Genomic DNA, 23,444 nt, shown 5'->3' on the forward strand with positions numbered 1-23,444 from the left:
CTTCCAATTTAAACAGCACGTTTGTAGGCATCTCAGTGTTGACTTAACTTCCAAATCACCCTGACAACCTTTGTGTTTTAGTTGGGGGCTCTGGGGCCACTCTCACTTAATGTGATTATTGACATGGTTGGTACCGAACCTTCATCCTTTCTGTGTGTTCTGTATGCTCTCTGCCCCCTTCCCTTCCTTCCTCTCCCTCCTCTTTTCCCCTTTTCATTGTTGGAGTGTTTTATGGCTCCATTTTCTTTTTTCTCATGGCTTACTAGACATGACGTAGAATTTTTTTTTTTGTTTTTGTTTTTACGAGACAGGGTTTCTCTGTATTGTTTCGGAGGCTATCGGTCCAGCCCGGCCTCGAACTCACAGAGATCCGCCTGCCTCTGCCTCCCGAGTGCTGGGATTAAAGGCGTGTGCCACCAACACCCGGCCATGACGTAGAATTTTGTGTACTAGCGGTTTCCTTAGAGCGCATTATAGACATGTCTACCTGGTATATTTCAGGTCAGGCATTTGGACTTAGAGAATGAACAAATGAAAGAGAGTACCTTGCGCCCCAGCCAATGGTTGCTCACAGCCAGCGACACCTTGAGTGTCCCTGTGCTGCTGTTTATGCACGTTGGCTTTAATCTCCTGTCTTGGTGTTAGTTTCCTGAGGTGAGGGTCCTGGCCACCAATGCTTTAGTATATAGGGTCATTGTCCTTGGGTGGTACTTTCCATTTGTTCTTGTTTAGTTTTAGTACATAGGGTCTGTGTCCTTGGACAGTACTTTCTAGTTGTTGTTGTTTATTTTTACAGTGTGAGAGCATATACCCCCATGGATGACAGACACCGTGACCTTGACTTACTGCGGTAACAGTTAACAGGGTATTATCAGGAAGAATAGACACATCATGGTCTAAGTTTATCTCACCCAACCCATACAAAGCCACACATGGGAAAGGAACTGGAGGCTAACAGATTTTCCCATTCTTGGAACATCATGGGGTTTCAGGGCTCTTGAATTTTTTTTTTAATATTGAACTTCCTGGTTGTAAAAGAAAAAAAAACTTATGCTCTTGTTTCTATTTTTCTTTTCCAGCAAGTCACTGGCAGAAGTTTTGGTGATAAAGACTTCCGGACAGGCCTAGAAAATGGGATCCTTCTTTGTGAGTAAGTACACCTGGCATTCCCTTGGTTTCAGTCTAGGAATGTTCTTGATATTATTGCTTGCCTGTGAAACTTCCAGTGGAGTATGATTTTTTTCTTTTGTTTATCTATTTACTTTTTTTTAAGAAAGGGCCTCATGTTTCATCCTGTGGCGCTGGCTGGCCTAACACTCGCCATATAGGCCAGGATGCCCTTGTACTCAAAGATCTGCCTCTGCCTCCCAAATATGGCCTTCAGTCTTTTGACTGAGCCGTAGTTTGAATCTGTGTGGCACAGGAAAACCACTGAGATGGGTAGAGAACACGCATGTGAGTCAGTGTGCAAAGGGAGTGGTGGAGACCACAGTCATTGCAAATTAGATGGAGAAATAGAACCCACTGGTGGGACTCTGCTCCCAGTAATTTCACCAAATGGGAACTTGTGCCCCAGTGGTTGTGAGGATACAGGGCTGCCTGTGCCACAAGTGAACACAGTGTTTCTGGAAACTCAAGGCATCTTAACAGCAGGCTAGGATGTGTTCTTCTCTAGCCCTACTATGTGCAGGTGTTGCTGGCAACTTCTTTTCCCGCCAGGTCCCGCCACCCTTTCAGCCCCAAATAAGCACATAGAGACTCTATATTAATTATTAAACTTGCCGATGGCTAGGGCTTCTTACTGTCTGTCTTAATTATTAACCCATTTCTACTAATCTATGTGTTTCTACGTGGCCTTATCTTACCGGAGAATGCCTGGTGCATCCTATCCTCCCGGTCCCTCCATGGCGTCCCTTTCCGGCGCTTCTCTGCCTGCCTCTCCCAGAATTCTTCTCATCTCCTAGTCCCACCTGTCTTCCTGCATCTATTGGCCAAACAGTGCTTTATTCATCAACCGATAAGAGAAACATAATACAGAAGGACATCCCCCATCATGCAGGTGTTGGGTACATTGAGCTTTTTGATGGCATTTCAGAGTATACACAGTGATGGCAGTGTCTGCTGTGCTTTGGAGCAAGACTCTGTCGTAGAGCAGTTATGTGACAATTGAATTGGGAGCTTTCTAGAAAGTGGCTTTAGACACAAAATAATCCAGAGCATTAATATTTACAGATGTATACGGACTTAAACTTTAAACCAAGTCTTCAAATTTTGAATGTATTTAATAGTCTGTATAATTCTGAGGCTGATTTCTATTTTAGTGAAATGGGTAATGGGCATTGTGCTGGCTAGTTTTATATCACCTTGACATAAGCTAGAGTTATCTGAAAGGAGGGAACCTCAACTGAGAATGTACCTCCAAAAGATCCAGCTGTAAGGCATTTTCTAAATAATGCTTGATGTGGAAGGGCCCAGTCAATTGTGGGTGGGGCCATCTCTAGGCTGGTGGTTCTGGGTTCTATAAGAAAGCAGGCTGAACAAGCCAATGGGAGCAAGCCAGTAAGCAGTGCTCCTTTATGATGACCTGCATCAGCTCCTGCCTCCAGGTTCCTGCCCTGTTTGAGTTCCTGTCCTGATGTCCTTCTGTGGTGAACAGTGATATGAAAGTGTAAGACAAATAAGCCCTTTCCTTCCCAACTTGCTTTTGGCCATGGTGTTTCATCTTAGCAAATGCAACCCTAACTAAGACAGACATAAAACACACAGTCCCTAAACGTGAAATCTGCGGGTTTGAAGGACATGTACAAGTCAGTTCTACACCCCCATCAAGCTATAAAATAGAAACTTCCCTTTTGTTATTTTCCACTGAGTCTCAGCTCCCCAGTGACTATACTGTTCCAAGCTCCCCTTCACCATAGCATACTTGGACCTTCTTGAGCATTAGGTAAATAGAATCGCATGTGGTAGACTCTTATTTTGGCAACTTTCAGAACATTGTTTGTTGAGGTTGAAAATTACAAGGACTTTGGAGCTTGAAAAGGAAATGTCCAAGTCCCTACTTTCTTTCTTTGAATTATCTAACCTCTCCAGTCTCATTTTTCTCTAAATGGCAATACACATTGACCACTCCACTGCATAGGCACTTGAGGGACCTAGCCTGTGGGCAAGCACTTTAAAGGACCGTGCAGTTCTTTACAAACAAGTGGCATTTGTTTCGTAGACTTTCTCCGTCTGAAGCCTGAGGACAGTAGAGTGGGAGATTTCCCTTCCCACCCCATGTTCTGCTGGCTGATGCTAGCAGGTACATTTCCCAGGACTTGGATCCTGAAACCAGTCTACCAATAAAAGTGATTCTGGGGGAGAAGTTTGCAGTATCCTACCCATGACTGGCTCTGAAGACTAGCCGGGATGCTGAGAGTGTGCCTCCATCAAGAACTGGAGAGGTTGGTAGGTGCTGGTGACAGAATTTTCACTCAGAGCTTCAGGCTGTTTTGCAACACTTAAAAACACAAAACCTCTGCAGTTCCAGCTTTTGAGAACTAAGCAGGTCATTTCTCCTTTGAGTGGGTATTCCATAGTGTATTTTCTTTGTTGTGTTTTGGATATGGGATCCCCCCCCACCTCTCATAGGCTCATGAGTTTGAATGCTTGGTCTTGGGGAGATCATAGAACCTTTGGGGCCTAGCTGGAGGAAGTGGGGCACAGCAGGAGACATTTAACCTGGCTCCATTTCCTGTCCCATCTCTGCTTCCAGACCTACCCAGTTGTGAGCAAGCAGCCTCCTAGGCTTCCCATCACCAGTGAGAACTAGCCTTGCCACCAGACCTTCCCTGGTGTGATGGGCTGTACCCTCAAACTTTGGAGTCCAAATAACCCTCCTTCTCTTAAGTGACTTCTTGTTAGTTCACAAAAATAAGGAAGGTAAATAATGCAGATTTAAAGTAGATGATATAGTCTATAAAAATTATTTAGGTTCTCTGCCTTCATGTGGCTTTGCACTGTAACCCTGTAGAGCGACCCTTATGTATATAAGTATAAATAGTTTACAGTTAGGAAGAGCAAGCATAGAGTGAACACATTCCCTTAATTCCAATAAATGTGTTTTCTCTCAGTGGCTCACGTTCCTCTGTTTTTTTGCTAAGGGTGTATACTGGAGGCTAAGTGCTCTAGTGATGTAAGCTCTTTCTGAGAGTTTCATAAGACGTCTGGAATCAAAGTGTGACTAAGCTGCAACTATGTGATAAGTGTCACACTATCAGATGCATGGGCCAAATACTGCACTGTTTCCTTGAGGATGTAAGGGCGGTTCAGTCCATGAAGAAGCTGCTCCTGGGATGGGATGGTGACTACAGCTGTCCAGACTGCCTCGACGGCACTCCAGAAGGGGAAGTTTCTGCCATTCTATTCTACCACAACTTTGTCATTTAGACAGACCGCGTAGATATGAGATTGACAAATTATGGCCTTCTGCTTATTTTTGTACTGGCCACCTTGTTCATAATAGCTTTTATGTGTTTTACATGTCTTTTTAGAGGAACTTGATGAGCCCCCAAAGACTATGGGACTAACTTTAGATGTAAATTGCTTATTCTCATTAAGTGAGGTGATTGAGTTTGATCAATTCAAGATACTATTTCAGTAAGTCAAATAACTTTATTTCAAACCAAAGAATCACTCAGGAGGTGTTTCTTTCAAGTTTTTCCTTCAGCTTTTCATTTTGACCAATTTCAAAATCGTATAGAGCAACCATAATCATACATAGGTACCTGTATGTCATGCACCCAGGTATACTGATTATTCTCCTTTTGCTATATGTATGCTATTTACTCATGCATATGCTTCTTTTTGCACTGAACATTTGAAACTGGGATATAGATATCATGAAACTCAGTTCCTATGTTCTCAAATGTGTGTCATCTAAATCCAAGGTTACCCTCCTGTAGGTCATTTAGACGTACCCAGAGCTGTTGTGGGAAAGCACAGTAAAGCTTGGTGTTCCCCATCTAACTGTCCCTATGATTGTCAGTGGAACTAGGCCAAAAGCCAGTTATGATGATGACATGGTCAACGCCCCTCTGTGTCACCGTGCACCCATCCACGCAATCCCAGGGGCTGCCAGCTAGCAGCGGGGTGAAGGAATTTGCATTTTACTTTCGAACTTCTCTTGTCTGGTTTGTGAGCAAAAACTGGGCAAGACATATTGAGTCCTTTACAAACTCGGTCATCTGTGAATAATGAGCTTTGGCTGGCAGAGCTTGGGAACTAGAATGCTTATTTTGCAAACAATAACCTTGACCACTGTACTGATGTCACTTCCTCCTGCTTCTCCAGTTTGCAGTGGCTTCTTCCTCAGGCAGCCTGTTTAGAGCTCTTCAGGCAGAACCAGTGGGTTTCTCTAAGTACTGTTTTTAACCTTACTCTAATAGTATCACAGAATTCCATCTCTGTTGTATATCCACATCTGTTGCTTACTCTAAACCCAGCTTCTTGAAGATGCTTTTGATATATCCTTGTATTTCCTTCACCTGGCACTGGCTTGACACATAACATATTCTCCATGCACTTGTTGAAACTGAGGCCTAGCAGCAAAACCTATGCCTAGGGCATCAGTGACAACCCTTGTCTGACTTCCCACAATATTATTCTCTCTCTCTCTCTCTCTCTCTCTCTCTCTCTCTCTCTCTCTCTCTCTCTCTCTCTCTCTCTCTCTCTCTCTCTCTCTCTGTCTCTCTCTCTGTCTGTCTCTCTGTCTCTCTCTTTCTCTCTGTCTTTCACTCTCTCTCACACACATAAGTTTCATACAGAGACCATATCTATGAATATCAAGGCAGTGAAAGATAGAGGCATCTGTTATCTTTAAGTATAAGATTCTCCCTTGGGAATTGGGACCTCCATCTTTCTAGGAGGCAAACAGCCACATGGATGAGTTTTATTTTGCCAACACATTCCCATGGAATGCCAAGTTTGAGTATGTGAGTCTACAGATAAGGGACCAATGAAGAATGCCTCAGGGGCTTTTTGTCTGTGTTCTTATGTTGCTGAAATACTTTTCTGATGATAAGAAATCTGCTGATACATACTTGTTTATGCTGTCCCTGATAAATGAGCTGCTTGCTCTATGAAGGAGAGCTTGTCTTGGATTCCTGTGATGATTTCAGCATGAGATGTACTGTGCACAGATATGACCAGCCCTCTAGGGCACATGGGAGTTGATGGTGTGGCTGGCGTAGAGGACTTCTTATCATGGGGGGGGACTTATGGGACACTGTCCATGCACAGCACCGCACCAGGTTTAGGCACTGAGGGTTATAAGCAGGAATGTGAGATGTTTTCAAAGACTTATAATGTGCTTATAGAGTGATCTCTCTCTCCCCGCCCTCACACACACCCCACACAAAAACACACACTCACACACTCACTCATACACACATATACACACACACACACACAAAGTAGTGAAGTTAGAGTGGAGTTCAGTGTCTCAATAAATGTAGATGTGAACGAGATTTAATCTCCAGGATTTAATAAAATGATAAGATGGGGGAATACCGTTGTGGTTTGGTAAACAGTTATTAGGGAGATGATTTATCAGTTGGATTTTACTTCACATAGGCCAAGGGAAGCAATCATTTTTTTTTCTTTTTTTTTATTTTCCAGTTTAAATTTAGATAAGAAACAAGGTTGCCTCACAAGTCAGTTCCAGGTCCCTCTACCATTCCCTCCCCTCTTCCCCTGCTCTCCCCCCAACCCCCCCGTTATCCCCTCATTCCCCCAGGGAGGGTGAGGCCCTCCATGGGGGTGTCCATACTCTGTCATTTCATATAGGGCAGGGCCTAGACCCTTCCCCAAGAGTTCAGGGTGAGAGTGCACCTCACATTGTTCTATGGGAGTCCAAAGTCTGTGTGTATACTTGGGATGGGTACTGATCTGCTGCCCAAGGCTCAATAGATTCCCTAGGCCTCCTCATTGACACCCAGATTCAGGGGGTCTTGATCAGTCCCATGCTGGATTCCCAGGCTGATGCCTGGGATTCAAGAGTTAACCTTTGTCTGGTCAGCTGTTTCTAGGGGTTAAACCAGCCCAGTCTTAATCCCTTTGATCATCAGTCCTCCCTCTCTGTTACTGGCTTTCTTGAGTTCAGCTCAGTACTTAACCAAGGGAGTCTGCCTCTTCTTCAATCAGCCACTAAATGAAGTTTCTGTTTCCCAGACTCTCTGGCCATAGGATTGTAGGCTGGCACTCCCCAGATCTATGTCTAAAATCCATATATGAGAGAGTACATGCCATGTTTCTCTTTTTGTGACTGGGTTACCTCACTCAGGATGGCTTCTTCTAGTGTCATCCATTTGCCTGCAAGTCTCATGATTCCATTATTTTTTTCTGCTGAATAGTACTCCATTGTGTAGATATACCACATTTTCTCTATCCACTCTTCGGGTGAGGGACATCTAGGTTGCTTCCAAGTTCTGGCTATTACAAATAAAGCTGCTATGAACATAGTGGAACAGACATCTTTGTTGTATGAATGGGCGTCTTTTGGATATATGCCTAAGAGTGGAGTTGCTGGGTCTTGTGGTAGGTTTATTCCCATTTTTCTGAGGAATCTCCATACTGATTTCCAAAGTGGCTGAACCAGTTGGCACTCCTACCAGCAATGGAGGAGTGTCCCCCTTTCACCACATCCTCTCCAGCATAAATTGTCATTGGTGTTTTTGATTTTAGCCATTCTGACAGGAGTGAGATGGTATCTGAGAGTTGTTTTGATTTGCATTTCCCGGATGGCTAAGGATGTTGAGCACTTTCTCAAGTGCCTCTCAGCCATTTTAGACTCCTCTATTGAAAACTCTCTATTTAGTTCTGCAGCCCACTTTTTAATAGGGTCCTTTGGTGTTTTGGAGATTTGCTTCTTGAGTTCTCTGTAAATTTTGGAGATCAGCCCTCTGTCAGATGTGGGATTAGTGAATATTTTTTCCCATTCTGTGGGCTGCATTTTTGCCTTGCTGACTGTGTCCTTTGCCTTACAGAAGCTTCTCAGTTTCAGTAGGTCCCATTTATTAATTGTTGATCTCACTGTCTGTGCTACTGGTGTTATGTTCAGGAAGCTGTCTCCTGTACCAATTCGTTCAAGGGTACCACCCACTTTCTCTTCTAAGAGGTTCAGTGTGGCTGGATTTATGTTGAGGTCTTTGATCCATTTGGACTTAAGTTTTGTGCATGGCGATAAACATGGATCGATCCGCATTCTTCTACATGCCAGTCTCAAGTTATGCCAGCACCATTTGTTGAAGATGCTTTCTTTATTCCATTGTATATTTTTAGCTTCTTTGTCAAAGATCAGATGTTCGTACGTGTGTGGGTTAATACTCGGGTTTTCAATTCGATTCCATTGGTCTACCTGTCTATTTTTGTGCCAATACCAAGCTGTTTTCAGGACTATAGCTCTGTAATAGAGCTTGAGGTCAGGGATGGTGATGCCTGCGGACCTTGCCTTGTTAAACAGGGTTTTTTTGGCTATCCTGGGTCTTTTGTTTTTTCATACAAAATTGATTATTGTTCTTTCAAGGTCTGTGAAGAATTGTGCTGGGATTTTAATGGGGATTGCATTGAATCTGTAGATTGCTTTTGGCAGGATTGCCATTTTTACTACATTGGTCCTACCTATCCAAGAGCATGGGAGTTCTTTCCATTTTCTGAGGGCTTCTTTAATTTCTTTCTTTAAAGATTCAAAGTTCTTATGATACAGGTCTTTCACTTGTTTGGTTAGCGTTACCCCAAGGTATTTTATGTTGTTTGTGGCAATTGTAAAGGGTGATGTTTCTCTGATTTCTCTTTCAGCCCTTTTATCATCTGTATATAGTAGGGCTACTGATTTTCTTGAGTTGATCTTGTAGCCTGCCACTTTGCTGAAGGTGTTAATCAGCTGTAAGAGTTCCCTGGTAGAGTTCTTTGGGTCATTGATGTAAACTATCATATCATCTGCAAACAGTGAAAGTTTGACCTCTTCCTTCCCAATTTGTATCCCCTTGATCCCCCTTTGTTGTCATATGGCAATAGCTAGAACTTCAAGTACCATGTTGAAAAGGTATGGAGAGAGTGGACAGCCTTGTTTTGTTCCTGATTTTAGAGGAATTGCATTGAGTTTCTGTCCATTTAGTTTGATGTTGGCTGTTGGTTTACTGTATATAGCTTTTATTATGTTTAAGTGTGTCCCTGTTATCCCAGCTCTCTCCAAGACCTTTATCATGAAGGGGTGTTGGATTTTGTCAAAGGCTTTTTCAGCATCTAGTGAGATGATCATGTGATTTTTGTTTTTCAGCTTGTTTATATGGTGGATTACGTTGATGGATTTTCGTATGTTGAACCATCCCTGCATCCCTGGGATGAAACCTACTTGATCGTGGTGAATGATTGTTTTGATGTGTTCTTGGATCCGATTTGCCAGTATTTTATTGAGTATTTTTGCATCAATATTCATGAGGGATATTGGTCTGAAGTTCTCTTTCTTAGTTGTATCTTTGTGAGGCTTGGGAATCAAGGTTATTGAAGCCTCATAGAAAGAGTTTGGCAAAGACCCTTCTGCTTCTATTGTGTGGAACACTTTGAGAAGAATTGGTATAAGCTGTTCTTTGAATTTCGGGTAGAATTCTGCACTGAGGCCATCTGGACCTGGACTTTTTTTGGTTGGGAGACTTTTGATGACAGCTTCTATTTCCATAGGGGTTATAGGTCTATTTAAATTGCTTATCTGTTATTGATTTAGTTTTGGCAAATGATAGCTGTCCAGGAAGTCATCCATTTCCTTTAAATTTTCGAATTTTGTGGAGTACAGGTTTTCAAAGTATGACCTAATGATTCTCTGGATTTCCTCAGAGTCTGTTGTTATGTCCCCCTTTTCATTTCTGATTTTGGTAATTTGCGTGTTCACTCTCTGCTGTTTGGTAAGTTTGGACAAAGGTTTGTCTATCTTGTTGATTTTCTCAAAGAACCAACTCTTCATTGCATTGATTCTTTGTATTGTTTTCCTGGTTTCTACTTTATTGATTTCAGCCCTCAATTTGATTATTTCCTGGCGTCTACTCCTCCTGGGGGAGTTTACTTCTTTGTGTTCTAGAGCTTTCAGCTGTGATGTTAATTCTCTGGTATAACTATTCTCCTGTTTCTTCATGTGAGCGCTTAGTGCTAGGAACTTCCCCCGTAGCACTGCTTTCAAAGTGCCCCATAGGTTTGGGTATGTTGTGTCTTCATTCTCATTGAATTCGAGGAAGTCTTTAATTTCTTTTTTTATTTCCTTTTTGACCCAGGGATGGTGCAGTTGAGCATTATTCAATTTCCATGAGTTTGTAGGTATTCTGCAATTTGTGTTGTTGTTGAATTCTAATTTTAAAGCATGGTGGTCTGATAAGATGCATGGAGTTATTCCAATTTTTTTGTAGCTGCTGAGGTTTGATATGTTGCCAAGTATGTGGTCGATTTTTGAGAAGGTTCCATGTGGTGGTGAGAAGAAGGTATATTCTTTTTTATGTGGATGAAATGTTCTATAGATAGCTGTTAATCCCAGTTGGGTCATTACTTCTATTAGACCCTTTGCTTCTTTGTTGAGTTTCTGTCTGGTATTCCTGTCTAGTGGTGAGAGTGGTGTGTTGAAATCTCCCACTATAACTGTGTGGAGCTTTAGATGAGATTTAAGTTCTAATAATGTTTCTTTAACGAATGTGGATGCCTTTGTATTGGGGGCATAAATGTTCAGGATAGACACTTCATCTTGGTGGGTTTCACATGTGATGAGTATGTAATGACCTCCTTCTTCTCTTTTGACTGATTTTATTTTAAAGTCTAGTTTGTTAGATATTAGGATTGCTACCCCTGCTTGTTTCTTGGGTCCATTTGATTGAAAAATTTTTTCCCAACCTTTAACTCTCAGGTAATGTCTGTCTTTGAGTGTGAGGTGTGTTTCTTGTATGCAGCAGAAGGAAGGGTTCTGTCTTTGAATCCATTCTGCTAGTCTGTGTCTTTTTATGGGTGAGTGAAGGCCATTAATATTGAGGGATATTAATGACCATTGATTGCTCATCCTTCTTCGATTTGCGATGGTTGTTGGTGGTGGAATTATATGTGGAATTTCACCCCTTTGTTCTTTTGGCTGTTGGTAGAGAGGGATTCTCTAATGCTTATGTTTTTCTGGTTGTAGTTAGCTTCCTTGGGTTGGAGTTTTCCTTCCAAAATTTTCTGTAGGGCTGGGTTAGTGGACACATATTGCTTGAATCTAGTTTTGTCATGGAATATCTTGTTTTCTCCATCTATAGTGATTGAGAGCTTTGCCGGGTATAGTAGTCTGGGCTGGCATCCATGGTCTCTTAGTGTAGGTAGAATATCTATCCAGGACCTTCTGGCTTTCAGGGTTTCCATGGAGAAATCAGGTGTAATTCTGATAGGTCTGCCTTTATATGTTACTTGACCTTTTTCCTTAGCTGCTCTTAATATTCTTTCTTTATTCTGTATGTTTGTGGTCTTGATTATTATGTGGCGAGGGAATTTTTTTTTGTGGTCCACTCTATTTGGTGTTCTGTAGGCTTCTTGTACCTTCATTGGCATGTCTTTCTTAAGGTTGGGAAAGTTTTCTTCTATGATTTTGTTGAATATGCCTTCTGCCCCTTTGAGGTGGATTTCTTCTCCTTCTTCTATACCTATGATTCTTAGGTTTGGTCTTTTCATGGTGTCCCATATTTCCTGGATATTTTGTGTTAAGGATTTGTTGGATTTAAGATTTTCTTTGGTTGATAAATCCATTTCTCCTAGCGTATCTTCAACACTTGAGATTCTCTCTTCCATCTCTTCTATTCTGTTGGTAATGCTTGTATTGGTAGTGCCTGACTGTTTGTCCAGCTTTTCTATTTTCTGCCTTTCTTCAGATTGTGTTTTTTTTTAATGTCTCTATTTCAGTTTTCAACCCTTGCAGTGTTTTCATTGCTTCTTGCAATTTTCTGTTTATCTTTTCGTCCGTTTGTTGCCTTTTATGAATTTTTTGGTTTGTTCTTTCTTCCATTTCTTGCATTTTTTGGTTTGCTTTTTGTTCCATTTCTTGCATTTTTTGCTTTGTTTCTTCTTCCATTTCCTGCCTTTTTTGATTTGTTTCTTCTTCCATTTTTTTCATTTTTTGCTTTGTTTTTTCTACCATTTCTTGCATTTTTTGCTTTGTTTCTTCTTCCATTTCCTGCCTTTTTTGGTATGTTTCTTCTTCCAATTCTTGCATTTTTTGCTTTGTTTTTTCTTCCATTTCTTGCATTTTTTGCTTCATTTCTTCTTCCATTTCCTGCCTTTTTTGGTTTGTTTTTTCTTCCAATTCTTGCATTTTTTGGTTTGTTTTTTCTTCCATTTCTTGCATTTTTGGTTTGTTTTTTCTTCCATTTCTTTGAGGGATTTTTCTATATCCTCTTTTAGGGCCTCTATCATTTTCATGAAAGTGCTTTTAAGGTCGTTCTCCTCTGCTTCGTTTGTATTGGAATGTTGGGGTCTTGCTGGTGTGGAGTCTCTAGAATCTGGCGGTGTCATATTTGTTTTTCTGTTGCTGAGTGTATTTTTGTATTGTCTCTTTCCCATCTCTTCTTCTAGTGGGTGCAGAAAGAGCCCCTTACTGGTCTGGGGACCAGAGTTCCCTTTTGGTGGGTGCTAGCAAGTCCAATAATCTGGTGGCTCTTCTATTCCTTGTCCAAATGCTGGTCCCGTGGGTGGAGAAGAAGAACAGGAATCTGGGGTGCTTAGCCTCCTACCTGGTCCCCTGGACCCTATGCTGGGTCCTATTGTACCTGATCCAGGACAGCTACTCCCCTGGTCTCCCTGGCTCCTCTGGTTTCCTGGTCTCGTTGGTGGGAGAGAAGATCTGGAGTCTCGGGTGCTTGGCTCCCGCCGGGATTGGGAGCTCTGTGCAGTTCCCAGGCGATCTGCAGGCACTGGAACACAGGCAGGGAAGCCGGCCTGTTTACCTGATACTGCTGGAGGAACCGCTGCTTCCCTGGTCTCCCAGCCTCCTCTCGTGGGAAGCAATCATTTTTATAGGAGAATGAACTATTTTTGTTGTTGTTTTGCTTTCTTCTTTCTTGATATTTTTACAGTGCTTCTGGTCACAAATAATAACCAATTTTCCAACACCAGCCAGGTGTCCCATAACATATTCTTAAAAATTATTTTTAGATTGTTTTTATTTTATGTGTATGATTGTTTTGCCTGCCTGTGTGCCATTTGGAGGTCAGAAGAAGGCATCAGATCTACTGGAACTGAAGTTACAGATGGCTGCGAGCCACCATGTGAGTTCTGAGAACCAAATTTACATCCCCTGCAAGAGCAGTGAGACCTTTTTATTACTGAGCCATCTCTCCAACCCCCTCTTGCCCTTGACGATAGCTGCAGTCAGTGCAGAGCCCACAAGTTAAAGGCTCTGTGCCACAAGACCATACGCTGATGAGTCTCACGGGTTAGCCACTGCAACTGTCTTACTCAGCTACAGAATAGAGGTGCCCATGACCCCCTTTCTGGGGTTTTATCAATTGCTAAGCTTGCTTTCAGGACTCAGGCAAATGCCTTACTTACATGTCAGAAGGGCTTCCAAGGAAAGGTGATGATGAAGAGACGCTTCGGGTAAGATATGAAGCAACGGACATGGAGCCGCAGTGTCCTGCCAGGAAGGCCACACTAGCATCCTTGATATTTTTTATCAACCAGCAGCACAGAATCTCTCCTCACTGGTCCTTTAGGAACTTCTTGTGGGGTCTCCATCACATGGGCCTGCTTGGTTGTTAGCTACCCTTCCCCAAGGATAGGGTCAGACTGCACGTTTCAAACTTCTTATTAGGCTTCATTTTTCTGCTAATTGGATTCTGTTGAGGAGCCCACCAAGCAGGGCCCTCCAAGTGTCACCTCTTAACAAGAGGCACTCATGTCCCTTAGGAAATTCCATGAAGAGTTCTGCCTCAGTGACCTGGATCAAAGACCATCCCCATCACTAGGGAAGTCAAGAAAGTTTAAGGAGATGTATACCAGGAACCTGGGACAAAAGTTTAAGAGAAGATTTTCTTATAGGCCACAACATCATAGCCTTCTATCTGGGAGCAGCAGCAGGAAGGTTTGGAGTCAGGAGAGCTGGCTGGCAGTTGGTAGTGGAGGGGATACATTTTCTGTTTATTCATTGCAACATGTTTTTAAAAAATAAATTTTTATTTTATGTATGTGGGTGTTTTCCCTACATATATGTCTTTGTACCACTGGTGTAAAGTTCCAAAAGAGGTCAGAAGAGGGCTTTAGATCCCCTGGGACTAGAGTTACAGATGGTTTCGAGCCACCATGTAGGTGCTGAGAATTGAACCCAGGTCCTCTGGAAGAACATCCAGAGCTCTTAACCCCTGATCATCTTTCTAGCCTCTCAATAAGACATTTAAAGAACCCACTTGCAAATATGACATCACTCTTAATGATAACACACTGTGCTGTGAGATCAGGCAACGAGGGAGGCTCATTAGGTCTGGTCTCTGAATCCCAACCCACTGTGGGATTTAAACCTCATGTTGCCTTGAGGAAGCATCACTTAGATAGTGCATTTAAGGAAATCTGACAATTCTTCTTTATTACCAAAGGAGATGAAATGGAAGAGAAGCATGCTCTAGGTGGCAGAAGGCCACGTTGGAATACCATACATCCAACAGGAAGAAAAAGTGCACATGGGAAGAACTGAAGATTGACATGTTGGGCTACAGTGTGGGAGGCAAAGTATAGGTGTTATTTTCTGTCCTACTTGCCAGCTCCCAAATAACCATACAGAGACTTATTATTAGCTATAAATGCTTGGCTGATAGCTTAGGTTTGTTACTAACTAGCTCTTACAACTTAAATTAACCCATATTTCTTATCTATGTTCTACCATGTGGCTTAGTACCTTTCTTTAATATAGCATGTTCATCTTCCTTCTCCCTGTGTCTCCTGGCGATTCTGCCCTCCTTCATCCCAGAGCTCTCTTCCTGTCTGCAAGTCCTGACTAGCCTCTTTCTGCCTAGCTATTGACTATTTAGCTCTTTATTGAACCAATGAGAGCTATACCTCCTCACAGAATACAAAAAGACAATTCCACAGCAGCAAGGCATGCAGTTAGAGTAGGTACAGTGGAGTGGGGAGAATAAGATTAGCAGGGCCCTGTGAGCCACACAAGGATTTGGAAGTTTGACCTCCAGAGCAGGGGAAGTAAAAATATTGCTGAAATAATCAGGGTAGCATTTATTGACTAATGAAAGGCTTTTAAAAAAAAGTCAATCTATCAATTGTGAATGACAGACCCATAGGGCAGGGCTCTTGACCCAGGTGGCCAGGGTCCTCTGTCTTAGGGGAAGGGTTACAATTTCAATTTGGGCAGGTCAAGCTTGAGATACAGATAGCCACCCAAGGGGGGGAGGCCTGTAGGGCTTTGGGAAATGAGGCTGTCAGTGGATTTGACCTACTCAAATTAGATCAGAGAGCCTTGGTTAGATGCCTTGGATCAGCTGTGTGGTGTAGCAGGGTCTCAGGGAGGGGGCACCCCTGGAGCACCCACAGAAAGGAGCAGAACACATCTCAGAGCACTCCTGGAGCACCTGAGAAAGGAGCAGAGCACATCTCAGTTTGAGGGAGCTCCTCTCTTGTTCCAGGGAAAGGAGAAAGATGTGAACAAAAGACCTATCAGAGGACTGAGAGGAAACCAGGGAAGTGTTACCATGGAAACTAAAGTGGTGAAGGAGACTTTTAAGAAGCTGGAGCAGCTTCCTGTGTTCCCTACCTAGAACCTTCATAAATCAGGCTGAGTAAGCCTTGCCCCCGTAGTAGAGGCTATGCTGGAGGCCTGTGCCAGTAAATGCTATTAAACGATCATTTTGTCACCTGGCTGGGTTAGATTTGCCTGGTGCTTTTCCTCATCTCAGTAGGCTACCATTAGCAGTCTTATGTAATCTGAACGACATATTCAGTGCTTTCCTGAGAAACTGAAAATGAAGTGTGAGATTACCGTGACCTGATGGCTTGTGAGTGGGGTGACCCTGCAGTTACAAACCAAGGCAGCACTGACAGGGGATGGTAAGTAGATGAGATACAGAAGAAACAAGTGGCATTTGGGACTGTCCTCTGATACCTGGGATGTGTGGCCATCCTAGGCGTTGACCATTAATTTCATACTGATGTTTTCAGATATCATTGTTTTGTTCTTGGTCTATGACCCTCCTCTCACTAAGTGTTCTCAGCAACCTGACCAGCCTGGACTCCACCCCCACCCCCTCATCTCCAAGCCCTCTTGTGTAGCTGATTGCATGGAGACCCAGGGTGCTTGAGCTCACTGTATCTTTGGACTCTTTGTGTGGGGATTTTTCACCAACCTAGATTCTCACTCAAATCTTAGCACACTTGCGTCCTTTGGCCGTTACTCATTCTGGCCTTTGCAGGCTGTTAAGAACTTGATAGGCCTTCTCTGTAGGCTTCTCTCTTGTTTCACTTGCCAAATCACAGTTGGCCCCACTGACTTGGCCTGTGTCCAGCTTTTGGGCACTAAGACTCATTAAAGCCTTCAAGTTCAAGTGAGGACAGTTTGCGCTGCTTTCTCCCCTCCCCTAAGATCTCTAGTGAAAAAACTGCTTTTTTGTTTGACGATTGGCCTCGCTTAGGTGGGGACTAAGGCATGCACTGAGTATTCCCAGCAGTCTTCTGTCAAGAAGTAGGCACACACACGGAAACCATGCCAGGCCAGTGTTCAGGGCTCTCATGATGAGCGGGATGGACCCCGGGCCCCTCCGAGAATCGATAGCCTCTTGGCACAGTTGTCCCTTCAAACTGTTCTTTCAGCGTCCCTTGCAAAGTTGTCTAGGGGAGCCCCTGTGAGCACCCCAGCATCTTGCACTTGAAACATCCATCTCTTTACTATTCTCCCCTGTTTGAAGTGATGTCATCCTTGTCACTTTTGAACGGCACAGATCTTGAATCTTGGAGCTGGTTCTGGTGCTTCCCATCAGTGTGTTTGAAACTTGTTTCAGGATAATTGTCATTCAATAACTATTTCCCCACCCAGTATGTGGTGGCTTCTCCCACCTCATCATCATGTGCCTTGATAAACGCCGAGACTTCCGTTGACTTAAAACAGCTTTGTTAATCTCTTGCTTCCTGAAGACATGTCGGATATGTGGATGGGAGTGATCTGTTGACTTAAAACCTGACAGGGAACTGCAGGTTTAAATATGGACAGCTGTGTGGCAGAAGGAAACCACTCTCCCCCTTTGCCCACCTGGGGAGGTTCCATGCCGGATTAGGCTTTTAAGAGGATTTAGTAGCTCCCTAATTGAAGCTCCTTAATAATTCATTTTTTGATTGCCTCTCATGGGCTGTCAAGCTGGGTGGGCTGGCTTCCCGAGATGAAGTGTGTGAAATCCTGTCTCTACCATTCTTTCTCAGTGTTTTCTTTGGTTACACACAGGAGAGGGCCCTTTCTTAAATAGCCTACCAAGGGTCTGCCTTATGAATGGTCTCTTTTTAAAGTTAACTGCAAAAATCGACTTCCTTCTTTTTATTGGAGCAAACGAAGAGTGAAGGAGATGGAAAATTGAGGCTGGTGGGTGTGGCTAGCTCCAGTGCCCACTTTCCCTTAAGCTGTTGTAGAATGTCCTGGAAGGCTAATTTTAAGGCGGAAGAAGCTTGCTTACCTCATCGCCAGTGGGAAGTGAAACATGATTGAGGTTCCACTGACTGTCTGGGTGCTAGGTTTTCACAGAGTTTGTCACTGCTGTCCCTGTATGCTGATCCTGGAGCGTTACTCTGTGCTTCCCCATTCTGCACTCCATTCCAATCCCCGGCATGCTCTCCTTCTTGGCTGGTTCCATCCCTCTAAGCTCTAAATGAACAACATCGGACACCTTTCCCCTCCCCACCCCCACTAACTATCTGATTGCTGTATCCCGTGTTCAGCGCTTTGTACACTTTGTACGCACGCGGCTATGGCCACCTACATTAAACACGGAAACTCTCATTTCAAATGCTCCTTCCCATGTGTTCTTATTTGAAAGGTATTGTGGCTGTGCCTAAATTTAGTAATTGGCCTTACACATGACAGCTCTCATGCTAATTATAGTTTTCTTTTAGATTATGTATTCTGTGGGGTGATGACAATCATTGTTAGTTAGCCTTCTCTTACTGTAACAAAATACCCAAGACAGCAATCTCTAAAAATGCCAACTGTTTCTGCTCACAGTTTCAAGGCTTTCTGCCCATGCTTGGTTGCCTATTGATTTTGAGCCTATGTTCAGGTTCAAAGGTCAATTGAAAAGGACGTCGTAGCAGGAGTGCAAGGTGAAAGGGGCCTGTTCCCCAGGCCAGAGAGAAGTGGATCAGGGAGGCAGTGGGCCGGTGTCTCTTTCCGGGGTCACCTGCAATAACCAGAAGTCTCTCTGTAACTTTCCGTTTCTTAGTCCCCACCAGCATCCAGCAGTGCCAGGCTGGGGACTGAGCATTTAACACACAGTCCTTTGGGGGATGTTTCCAGTCCAAATTACAGCAGGACTCACCCATCTTTGTTTGCCCAGCAGTTCTTGCACAGGGCAGGCTTAGAAGAGGCATCTCAAGGAAGCATGTAGAGAGGGAGGGTTATTCCAAAGTTAGTATGTTTATGACTAATGCACTAATATAATTAAACTAGTAAATGGGCATTAAGCCTGGTCCATCTTAATCCACAATAGATGCTAGAGCTAAATTTAAGTCCTAAACTATGAAACTCTCAGTAAACAGAATTTATCTGGGTTAGGTAATAGTTTTTTTGTTTTGTTTTGTTTTTTTACACATAGCATCAAAAACACAGTCATAAAAAAGAGATAAACTGGACTCTACCAAAATTATGTTTTTGAGATATGGGCTTGCCATATAACCTAGGCTGGCCTTCAATACACTATGTAGCCAAGGCTAACCTTGAGCACATGGCTCTCCTGCCCCTTCCTCCCTACTGCTGGGATGGAAAATGTTACAATTTCTGACTCTAAAGTAGGTATCTTCTCCTTCAAATAATACCATTCGAATCTACACAGTGAGAAAACATATAAACGGATAAGGGACCTACCTCTAGAATATGTAAAGAACTCTTACTACTCAATAACAAAAAGGATGAACAACCAAATTTGAAAATGGACAAAAGATCTAAATAGACATTCCTCCCAAATAGCTATAAACATGGGCAAGAAGTACATGAAAAGATACTACTACCCTTATTAGATCCTTAGTCTGCTGACCTAGCAGTAGCACTTCTGAGGCCATGGCCAAGGGATATGAAAAGGCAGACCCAAAAATTCACACACAAATGCTCTCAGCAACACTATTCATTATAGTCAAAAGGTGGGAATCCCCAAACGCCCATCAAATGGCGAGTGTTCTGTGTAGTGTGCACTTTGGTTTGATTGCACAGAGGAATGAAGTACTGATGTGTGCCACAGAGTAGATGAACTGAGGCCATTTGGATGAAATACCCAGAATAGGTTAAATCTATAGCGGCAGAGAGTAGATTAGTGGTTTTCCAAGGCAAGGGGTCGTGGGTGTGTAAGAGAAGAAAGAATGCAAATGGGCTTGGAGTTTCTTTTAGAGGGAAGGAAGATTAAAATTAGGGATGGCTGTATAATCTTAACAGCTGTTGGATTTTAGACTTCTAATGGTCCAACTATAGGTGAATAATGCTTAATTAATAACACACATTTAAATTGTTTTGTTTCAAGAAGTCTAAAATATCATCTAGATGTACTTCTGATGCCATTCTGTGCCTTCCTGGATGTACTAGTATGACATCCAAATGTGCCATTCATGTTTTAGAATTTCACTGGGAACATGGATATATATATATATATACATATATATGTGTGTGTGTGTATATATATATATATATATATATATATAATGAGAGTGTCTTATCTAGATTAGATAAGCATGGCCTCTCAGACTTGTGTGGTCTTGCTTACTTAGCACAGGTGATGAGGAATTAACCCCGTCCTCCCTTACCAGAGCTCCTGGCCTCAGGAACATAGACTCTGCACATTTGTTGCAAAGCCCATAAGATAGGATGAGAGGTGCTGTACAAGGAGAGTTGGCTCTGGTGTCTTCCTGCTCACCCTCACCCCATTTGTGTACCTCATGTCACATCGCAAAGGGACGGTGCTGCCTCCTTTGGGGACAGCCAACTTCCTTTGTCCTTTGGAGTAATCAGGACCACACCACGCTTCCCATCCCTCTCCCATAGGTTAACAGCCACCTCATGAGGTGAGAGCTGCTGAGAATGATCTGTGAGCCTACCAGATGACCCTGCAGTGATGTGGTTGCCTGGACCCAATTTTAATTGTGGTCCTCAGAGAATGACTCAGCTGTGGACAACAACAAGAGATGCAAAGTTAGGAACGGATCTGTGGTCTATTGTAGTTTCCAGATTGAAGTCTGAGGCTTTCCTACAACTTGACAGGTATTTATTTCATATCGGTTCACTCAGCAACCAAGCATGAAGGCCCTGCCAGGGACTGGCCTTTCTACTCCAGCTAAGATTGCAGGGGGGATGGACTCTTCCGAATCAGTTAGATTTTCTGTGATTTGGGATAAGTAGGGAAGCCAAAGCGTTTTGGAATCTAGTAATGGAGGACAAGCCTCTACCTAGGGAGTACTTCAATGAAGAGGCAGCATTTAAGCTGTGTGGCAAAGGATGAGTCGATGTTTATTGGGCTGTAAAGGGCTTGGTAGGGGGAGCTGTGGTAAAGACAGAAAACTGCGGTCTATGAAAGCACTTAGTCACAGGAAGGGTAGGCCAGGCCCAGCGCATGTACCAGGTGGAGCAGACCGGGATGTGAGATCAGTATCAGAGCCTTTTGTGAGAGGGCCTGAGCAGCTCATTGAAGGGGTTTCCGCAGCGTGCAGGGAGCAGCTGGCAGCCAGGGCTGTTTCCACACAGAAGAACTGTGCTTTGGGACTTGAATTTGAGGACATGGACTCTGCAGTGGAGACTTTGATTACTTTTTTTCTGTGCTCTAACTCAAATATGTGTAACTGGGTGATGCTGTGCCCCTGTCCCACAGCTGAAGGGGCTATAAACAGGCTCCCTACACCTGCCCCTGCCCCTGCCCCATTCTGCTCACTCACAGTTTAGAGCCCTGCTTTGTGCTTCCCATTTCTTAAGTTCTCTTCCTTGTTAGTCATGTAAAACGTGGGATTCCTCCCCAAAGACTGATGTGTCCTCTTGTTTTTATTTTGGGGCACTCACACCTCTGAGTCTGTGGCAGCCCCGCTGTAGAGCTCAGTCCCCTGAGTGTGTCAGGGCTTAGTGGGGGTGTGTATGGAAATGATAGGCAGAACGAATAGGAAGTGTACAGCTCTAACTGATCTCCTTTGGAGACAGGAAGTTCCTGTGCAGCCCTTGACACCCGATCCCTGTGCTCCTCAGAACATCAACTGAGGGGAGGCTATGCAGCCTTCAAGAGTTAAATCTCAGCTAGCTTTTGACAGAAAGTGGGACCAGTGCCTAGGATGGAGTCCCAACCTAGCTTGATTTGTCCTCAGAGCCCTTACTGTTTTCCCATGTGGGCATCCTCCCTTCCTTCCTCCCTTCCCCAGCTTTTCTGTTGCCTTCCGTCCTGTCAGGAGACGACGCCCATGTAGAGAACTCATATGAGCTCATTTGCTCCCTCTGGTCTTTATCTCCCTCAGCCTAGTGCTAGCCCAGGCAGGATGCTTAGGAGGAGAATGGAGCCAATGGTTGACACATCAGACTTCCACCTGTGGGAGGCAGGGTAGAAACTGGCTTAGAGGAAATGATAACACTATGTACACTATGAGGTGTATCATCTCATATATATATATATATATATATATATATATATATATATCTGGCCTGTGCCGAATTTGCTATCCATTTCACACTCCTTTTGCATTCTGACTAGCTGGTGTTTTGTCCCCATTTTCACAGGGAGAAATGTAGGCTCCTGGATGTTGACTACTTAGATAACTTTAATTGTGAAATTGGGATTTGAATGCAGGCCTTCGTTTCTGGTGATACCTATTTCAGGGTTTTGGCTCTGAGGACTTCTTTTTGAAGGAGAGTCTTGGTGGGGTGTGCCTAGAGATGGCCACTTCCCCACGTTGGGCTGGACACGGAAGCCTTTTGAGTTGGGTCATAGCGTTTTCACTCTCTAAGGCTCTTTTCCACCATACTGTCAGTGAACATAGCAAGAACTGAGTTTTTTTAGCTTTGTGAAAGATGCACTAATTGCAGTCATTAATACATAATTACTACATAGCACAATGGTGATTACATGTATCATTGCCTGTGTCAGTGTAACTTCATGCCCACTCCTTTTAGCTACACTATGTTCTGTTCCCTTGTTGTTTTCCCAGTTCATTGGCCAACTGTACCACATCAAATTGGTAGCTTATAAAAGCAGAAGAGACCTTGAGTAGAGGTCGTGGTGGGAAAGGCCATCTGGGGATGAGGGTTTGATTTCTAGGTGAAGGCATTTGGAGGGTATATTAGCTTGCTTCTCTGTTGCTGTGATAAAACACCAATCAAAAGTAACTAGGAAGAAGGGTTTATTTGATGTAGGATAACCCTTCTGTATGCTGTGAATATATATTGCTCTCATTGGTTGATAATAAAATCTTCCTTGGCCTTAGCAAGGCAGAATATAGCTAGGTGGGACAACTAAGCAGAAATAAAGGGAGAGGAAGGGCAGATGCCAGCCAGTTTCCATGACGGCACACTGCTTTCTGGCTTACTCCTCATGGTTTGCTAAACTTGCATTTTTAGACAACTCATCTGTTCAGTGGGATGGTACAACAGTGAACTAACTGTGCCTCCCACATAGTTATTAATCATTAATCAAGAAAGTGCCCCACAGACATGCCCACAGGCGATGGAGGCTATTCCTCAATCGAGGTTTCTTCTTCTTAGGTGACTCTAGTTTTTGGCAAGTTGACAAAAATGCAGCTCAAAGGGTAGGTATCCTACGACACTAGAAAGCCTGGAAGTCATTGGGAAGAGGGAATGATCTTCTCTAAAGCTGGGGTTTTAGAAGTGTGGGTGTTGTGGGATTTTTTTTTTAGTGTGGGGGCTGGAGATATTTGTTGGGATGCAAAAACAATCGTAGCATGTGGAGTGCTGTAAATGAGGCATCTAATAATGTCTCCATCTCTCTGTCCAAGGCCTTTGTGGAAGGGGGGATAGAAAGACTGTAAGAGCTAGAGGTCAGGGTGGACTAGAGTGAACGAGGACGGTCTGCCTATGGCAGGACTGCTGCACTCACAAACTCAACAGCAGCTGTAGGTGCCTACAGCAGATCAAGCCATTCTAGTATGAAGTGGGGAGGGGCTCACGAGACTACCCTATCTGAGGAGCCATTGACTGCTAACGGCCTCAGCTGTCAGTTTACTTTGAAGGTGCGGCC

The 23,444-nt window shown here is 43.5% G+C and overlaps 1 protein-coding gene across 6 annotated transcripts in view; it reads left to right on the forward strand.

Moving 5' to 3' along the window:
- Limch1 (LIM and calponin homology domains 1) overlaps positions 1–23,444 on the forward strand; it is a 306,367-nt gene that overhangs the window by 118,413 nt on the left and 164,510 nt on the right. For all 6 annotated transcript variants that reach the window (XM_040747146.1, XM_040747148.1, XM_040747145.1 and 3 more), the window contains exon 2: positions 1,080–1,150. In XM_040747146.1, coding sequence (XP_040603080.1) covers positions 1,080–1,150 — 71 coding nt within the window. The remainder of the gene's footprint in view (positions 1–1,079; positions 1,151–23,444) is intronic.

The sequence above is a fragment of the Mesocricetus auratus genome, unplaced genomic scaffold (genome assembly GCF_017639785.1).
Source record: "Mesocricetus auratus isolate SY011 unplaced genomic scaffold, BCM_Maur_2.0 Super-Scaffold_100006, whole genome shotgun sequence".
Taxonomy (NCBI): domain Eukaryota; kingdom Metazoa; phylum Chordata; class Mammalia; order Rodentia; family Cricetidae; genus Mesocricetus; species Mesocricetus auratus.